Raw genomic sequence first — 7,545 nt, forward strand, 5'->3', positions numbered from 1 at the left:
CATTATTCTTTATAGCATATATGTCATCACAATAATCATCATAGATAGGAGGCATGCTTTCATCATAATAAATTTGCACATCAAAACTTAGGGGACTAAAAATATCATGTTCATCAAACCTAGCATCCCCAAGCTTGTAGCTTTGCATATCATTAGCATCATGGTTATTCAAAGAATTCATACTAACAACATTGCATTTATGCTCATCATTCAAAGATTTAGTGCCAAACATTTTAATACATTCTTCTTCTAATACCTTGGCACGATTATCAGAATCCTTATTTTCACGAAAGACATTAAAAAGATGAAGCATATGAGGCAACCTTAATTCCATTTTTTTGTACTTTTCTTTTATAGAATAAACTAGTGATAAAACAAGAAACTAAAAGATTCGATTGCAAGATCTAAAGATATACCTTCAAGCGCTAACCTCTCCGGCAACGGCGCCAGTAAAGAGCTTGATGTCTACTACACAACCTTCTTCTTGTAGACGTTGTTGGGCCTCCAAGTTCAGAGGTTTGTAGGACAGTAGAAAATTTCCCTCAAGTGGATGACCAAAGGTTTATCAATCCGTGGGAGGCGTAGGATGAAGATGGTCTCTCTCAAACAACCCTACAACCAAATAGCAAAGAGTCTCTTGTGTCCTCAACACGCCCAATACAATGGTAAATTGTATAGGTGCACTAGTTCGGCGAAGAGATGGTGATACAAGTGCAATATGGATGGGAGATAAAGGTTTTTGTAATTTGAAAATATAAAAACAGCAAGGTAACTAACGATAAAAGTGAGCGAAAACGGTATTGCAATGTGTTGAAACAAGGCCTAAGTTTCATACTTTCACTAGTGCAAGTTCTCTCAACAATAATAACATAATTGGATCATATAACAATCCCTCAACATGCAACAAAGAGTCACTCCAAAGTCACTAATAGCGGAGAACAAATGAAGAGATTATTATAGGGTACGAAACCACCTCAAAGTTATCCTTTCTGGTCGATCTATTCAAGAGTCCGTAGTAAAATAACACGAAGCTATTCTTTCCGTTCAATCTATCCTAGAGTTCGTACTAGAATAACACCTTAAGACACAAATCAATCAAAACCCTAATGTCATCTAGATACTCCAATGTCACCTCAAGTATCCGTGGTTATGATTATACGATATGCTTCACACAATCTCAGATTCATCTATTCAACCAACACAAAGAACTTCAAAGAGTGCCCCAAAGTTTCTACCGGAGAGTCAAGACGAAAACGTGTGCCAACCCCTATGCATAAGTTCACAAGGTCACGGAACTCGCAAGTTGATCACCAAAACATACATCAAGTGGATCACGTGATATCCCATTGTCACCACAGATAAGCACATGCAAGACATACATCAAGTGTTCTCAAATCCTTAAAGACTCAATCTGATAAGATAACTTCAAAGGGAAAACTCAATCCATTACAAGAGAGTAGAGGGGGAGAAACATCATAAGATCCAACTATAATAGCAAAGCTCGCGATACATCAAGATCGTGCCGAATCAAGAACACGAGAGAGAGAGAGAGATCAAATACATAGCTACTGGTACATACCCTCAGCCCCGAGGGTGAACTACTCCCTCCTCGTCATGGAGAGCGCCGGGATGACGAAGATGGCCACCGGAGAGGGATTCCCCCCTCCGGCAGGGTGCCGGAACGGGTCTAGATTGGTTTTCGGTGGCTACAGAGGCTTGCGACGGCGAAACTCCCGATCTAGGTTTCTTTTTGCGGGTTTATGTATTTATAAGAATTTTTGGCGTCGGTCTCACGTCAGGGGGGGGGTCTCTGAGTCGTCCACGAGGGTGGAGGGCGCGCCCTGCCCCCTGGGGTCGCCCTCCTATCTCGTGGACGGCTCGGGACTCTTCTGTCCCAACTATTTTACTCCGGGGGCTTCTTTTGGTCCATAAAAAATTATCAAAAATTGGCACGTCAATTGGACTCCGTTTGGTATTCCTTTTCTGTAAAACTCAAAACAAGGAAAAAACAGAAACTGGCACTGGCACTGGGCTCTAGGTTAATAGGTTGTCCCCAAAATCATATAAAATAGCATATAAATGCATATAAAACATTCTAGATGGATAATATAATAGCATGGAACAATCAGAAATTATAGATACGTTAGAGACGTATCATGCCTCCTCCCCAAGAAAAGTCTAGGGTTCTCTTGCCTCCCATCGGTGCTGCCTTCGGTCCGCCTCGTCTCTGGTGGCCTTAGGGCCATGGCGGCGTGGTGGATTTCGGCCCTTGCCGGCGAGAGAGCTCTGTTTTCAGTTATTCTTCGCGTTTTGTTAGGATTTGTGTCCTACTCAGGAAGACGAGATAGCGGTGGCTCCCTTAAGATGAAATAAGGTTCTCCCCGCCTAGTCCCCATTCCAATGGTGTGTTTAGCATCATTGGTGGGTGTGTGAAGATGTGTCTCCGGCGGATCTGTCCTTGGTGGATTTGCTCGGATCTGGTCATAGTTCATCTAAGTTCATGTGTTTTCAGATTGGATCATTTCGATCTACATTACTCTTCATCGGCGGCAGTTGTTGTTCTGTCGCGTTGGTCCTATGAGGCCTTAGCATGACGATTTTTCGACTGTGTACTACAACAAGCTTTGCCCGGCTCCGGTGAGGGAGGGGCAATGACGGCGGCGCGCCTTTGGCTCGCTTTAGTGCTTGTAGTCGTCGCTAGGTGGTCTACGGATCTGGATGTAATTTTTGTTATTTGTGGTGTTCGTTGTACTGCCATAATTGAAGATAAATAGATCAGAAGTTTTCTCAAAAAAAAAAAGTTTGTCTACTAATGAAATATATATGGTTATTTAAAAAATAAACTGGGCTTTGCAAGGAGATAACTAGGCCCGGATAACAAAGTTTCCATCCCCCATAGATGACAACGTTAATGTGTGCCCGATGTGGGGCCCTATTTCTTTTAAAGGAGATGACAAAATGTTTTGAGGTAAAAAGACGACATCAACTCGAAACCCCCACCACCTATACTGTGTTGGCCAGGTCAAATAATGAGGTCGACCAAAGTTTGCGAGCAAATCATTGACTCGAACCCCTAACTCATGACTAACACTTTAACATGCATGACTGAAATTACGTAATATGATCTAACTACAAGCGATTCTTCCACCTGATTCGAGCTTCTGGAGTATATGATTAAGGTATTAGTATTGTGAAAGTTGTGTTCATTGACCATTTGACCCGCCATTAGTTTTGCGACGCCTAGTGGCGAAAGTATAAGAACCCGTTTCTCTTCTCTTTATGGTCAACAAAAGATCATGTTCTCCGCATATACACAACTATTTAAACATGGGCCTGCCTTTTGGAGGCTAATTAAGCTGTCTACTTTTTCAAATGCGGAAGTAGTCTGCTGATGATGCACGCACGTCAACGGTCACACTCACTGAGATATCACACCGCCATACGTGCTCGTCCTTTTTTTTCTTCTCTTGTTCACGTGCAAGTGGAGGTAGTGCGTGTACTGTTCGGTCTGAACATATGTACTCCTTTCGTCTGAAAATACTTGTCAATAAAATAGATAAAAAAAGATGTTAGTTTTAGATACATTTTTTTTATTCATTTTGATAATAAATATTTTCGGACGGAGGGAGTACGACATGACAGGTGCCTGAAGAGTACACCTCGTTGATTTACTTGCGACCGCGCAAGCTTGTACACCTAACTTTCATCGATAGAAATATACAGTACAACGACCGGTGCATGCAGCATGGATGCACGTGTGTACGACGCTCCTGCTTATACGTGTGCCAAATCACGCACATGGCCTATATAAACATGCATGTATCTTTCTCTGAGCCCCATTATTCATACATAAAAATGAACTGGTGCAAAGTGCATGCATGGTTTGAATAAATCAGTTTTCGGGTTTCAAAACGTAAAGTACGTGATTAAACTGGCCGGTCATAAGATGTCTACGTGAACGCGCCACACGTGCGCGTATACATCTGCAGATTGCGTTGTATTCTGTCATCTGTGTTTCAGAAAACGTCAACGGAAGCAAAGCACGTATTCTTCATACTAACAAAAAAAACATCTTCCAGTGATGTCCTCTTACAAGTTAATCAGGATGGTGGAGGTCATCATTTGTCTCATCAGACAATGATTAGTCTTTTCAATTACGGTGATATGGAAAGGCCTCGTTTGATGGAAGGGTTTTGAAGAGGACTACAGGGGAATATCCCCGCAGGACCCAGAATCCCTAGAAAACCCTGTCAGCCCATTTGATTCGCAGGGATTAAACGGGTCAAACCACTCCAACCCTGGCCAATCCCCCCCCCCCCCCCCCCCAATCCACGCGGCTCGGCAACCTCTCGTAGCCCCTCGCGGAACGAGATTCCATCGGCTCGCAACTCCTTCGTCTCCGCCCCTCGCGCAGCTCCTCCAACGGGAGACGGGAGGAAAAGGGACTACCAGCCAAACTCCTCTAAAATATGTTGGTTGGAGGGGGATTGAGGATTCAAAGGGATTTGAGGGGATTGGGTGAAAGAGAGGGATTCACCCAATCCTCTGAAATCCCCTTCCCCTTTGGGGCTGGAAATTCCTCTATGTCAAATGAGGCCTTAGGGTACCTTCACCGAGCCACCGCCTCGGCCTTCCTCCTTTCTCCTATCCGACGGCCTCCTTGGTGGAACGGGAAAAAATCCTATGCCGGTCGTTCCTTTGTAGATTGTACTCCTTGTGGGTCCTTGTTTTCTGTAGGTCTTGTTTCATCATTGATGAGGGGATGGCGGTGGTGACAACAATGACACATTAAAATAAGGTTTCTACGACTTCTCCTTACCTTGAGAACGTTTGATGTCGGCGAAGGGCCAATGAGAATGGGTACTGCCAAGTTTGCTGGCTCTATTCAGATCTTAGTAATTAGTGTGTCTATCACGTGAAGCAGTTGGCTAGATTTTGACGCGACAACTTTGACCTCTTCTCTTGGTTTGTTACTCTCTCCGTTCCGAATTACTTGTCGCAGGTATGGATGTATCTAGATGTATTTTAGTTCTAGATACATTCATTTCTGTGACGAGTAATTTGAAACGGAGGGAGTACATGCCAAGGTTTAGTTTTATCATTCTTCGTAGTAGTAGTAGTGGAGGATTGCAAGCATGTGATACTTATAGTGTTTCCCGAGTCCAGTTTTCTCATGTGGTTACTAAGATTTCTTGTTTGAGATCTTCAAAAATTTAGATGTTAAGAGCGTTTGCAAGTAGCAGTTTTCATTATTGTTTGTTCGGTGCGAGTTTCATGGATGACAAGCGATTGAAGGAAGAAGACCATCATTATAATTTGTGCCCTATATCTGGACGCAGAGTTTCTGCACCCGTGAACAGTAAAATAAAAAAAATTCAAAAACATCCAAAAAAATTGGATGAAACATTGACAAAAAGTTTGAAGTGCCGGCAAAAATTCGTTTTGAAATCACATTCCTAAAAGGCGTGGCAAAAAAACAAAATCGATACTCTGAAAATGCTACTTTTAAAATCAGTTTGGAGCACTGACTTTGTTTTTTCTGCCACGACTTACAGAAATGTTATTTGAATACGAATTTTTGCAAGCATTTAGAACTTTTGTCAATGTTTTGATTTTGACAATGTTTAGTTTGCAAATTCCATTTCATTGATACGACGTCGAGTCGTTCGACGGGTTACGACCTACGAAAGAACGAATGAATTTATCGTAGTGACGACAGATTAATCAAAGAACGCCCTGTGATCTAACCAAATTCAGGGTTAGGCAGAGGGCGCCCCCCTGCCATGCACGCGACACGACAGTCGACAGGTCTAGCGGGCAAGCGACCTGCGCTCCGGCCGGCTCTGCTCAGCTGACGACCGAGAGCTGCGGGAAGGCGAAGTGCGGGTACGGCGACAGCGGCGAGAGGGGCGGCAGGCTGCAGATCACCTTCAGCTCCTCCCAGAAGTCGGCGTCCCTAGCACCCTCCTCCTCATCCTCTTTCAGCTGCAGCCTCTCCTTCTTCACCTCCCTCAGGCGCTCTTCCTCCTGTGCCGGCCTCATCCTCTTGCCGCCGGTGGGCACGGCGGCGATGGTGTCGGCGAGGGGAGCAGGCGAGGTCCATTGGATGGATTGGGTGCCGACCTCGTTGGGGAAGTTGAGGATGGCCTTGGACCCGCGGAGGCGGAAGGCGGCGCGGTCGTAGGCGCGCGCGGCCTCCACGGCGTCGTCGTAGGTGCCGAGCCACACGCGCGCGCCCTTCCGCGCCGGGTCCCTGATCTCCGCCGCGAACTTGCCCCACGACCTCAGCCGCACGCCCCGGTACCGCCGGAAGTCCTCCTCCTCGTCCTGTCCCTCCACGTAGCCGCAGCTCTCCTGCTGAGGCTGCTGCTCCATGACCGTCATCGCTAGCTTCGGCGGCAGCGACAAGGAGAGCGCCGGCCTCCGCCACCCAGGCGGCGACGAAGCACTCGAGTCGGAGTCACCGCCGCTGCTGGCGAGGGCGACGGCGTCGGCGTGGAGGTCGTCGAGGAGGTGGGCGCGGATGAGGTCGAGGTCGTGCCGGTGCGTGAACGCCATGGTTGCCGTTGCACTGACCCTGAGAGGGGAGAGTCACCGTCTAGCTCGCGCGCTGGCGTGGCTGGCTGGGGAGAGAGCTCGGGAGCGTGGAGTGTGGTGTGGTGGTGCGGTCCTCCTCCGGTGCGGGCGCTAATAAAGGGCGGGGCAGGGGATAAGATGGGTTCCAGGAGACTTCTTGCGGGGCCGCGCGAAGCAGGGGACGATATGTGCTCGTGGTGCACTGCTGCTGCTGCTCTGGACTCTTCTTCCTCGTGGGTTCGGCTCGTGGCGCAAGTTGTCCATCGCTGCCTGGTGACGGGACCCGTGCCTCGACTTCAAGGCAGACGGAGACCCCTCAAATTGGCTTGTTGGTTTGGGGATTTTCCCCCTCCAGCTACACCAAATTTGGCGGCGTGCTAACCGAACTAGGAGTAGTTTTTCTTTCTCTGGCAGTGAGAAACCCCTGCCCGACACATGTTTTGGTCGTCCACCACGATAGATCATGGTTCTCCCTCCTCCGGTCGGCCTCGCCAGGTCAGGAAGGATGAGTATCTGATCTACTGGCTGGGGTTTGTAGATTGGGTCTGTCTATGTTGCATTATCTCACATCTAACTATGACATGATTCTACGTCAGCAGGTAAACAAGCCCACACCCTGTCCATTGTTTGTTTGTATCAAGTTTGTTTGTTTGTACCAATTTCATGTATTTCTCGTCAGCGGTACCGCCCCGCCCAGTTAGCACCACGAGTCTGGGCTGTCGTGCGTCTTCGTTTTTTTTTTGCGAGTGATCGTGCGTCTTCGTTGGCCCTTTTTCTTCTAGCGCGTGTACGTGTGTAAAGAAGTTAGCACTTGTAGGCCCAATGCGTAAGCCGGTGTTGTGATGGAGCCTGGCACATTACGTAGAAAAGAACCTTGCTGATGTGAAACCCCTCTTTCTCTATCCCCTGTCACTTTCACCTTTATGTTTTCTTCCCTTTTTTAGCACGTGAAAAAGCAGCATGCATGCA

The 7,545-nt window shown here is 46.9% G+C and overlaps 1 protein-coding gene across 1 annotated transcript; it reads right to left on the reverse strand.

Annotated features, from left to right (window-relative positions):
- Positions 1-5,623: 5,623 nt before the first annotated feature.
- On the reverse strand, positions 5,624-6,685 carry LOC125513769 (ethylene-responsive transcription factor 5). The gene has a single exon (XM_048678957.2). The coding sequence runs from the start codon at positions 6,556-6,558 to the stop codon at positions 5,848-5,850; it is 711 nt and encodes a 236-aa protein (XP_048534914.1). The 5' UTR covers positions 6,559-6,685; the 3' UTR covers positions 5,624-5,847.
- Positions 6,686-7,545: the final 860 nt, after the last annotated feature.

Source organism: Triticum urartu, chromosome 1A (assembly GCF_056163025.1).
Source record: "Triticum urartu cultivar PI428250 chromosome 1A, HENAU_Tu73, whole genome shotgun sequence".
Classification (NCBI taxonomy): domain Eukaryota; kingdom Viridiplantae; phylum Streptophyta; class Magnoliopsida; order Poales; family Poaceae; genus Triticum; species Triticum urartu.

What these genes read in the sequence shown, in the direction of transcription:
- LOC125513769 (XM_048678957.2), bottom strand. Translation starts at nt 6,558, where the DNA reads ATGGCGTTCACGCACCGGCACGACCTCGACCTCATCCGCGCCCACCTC.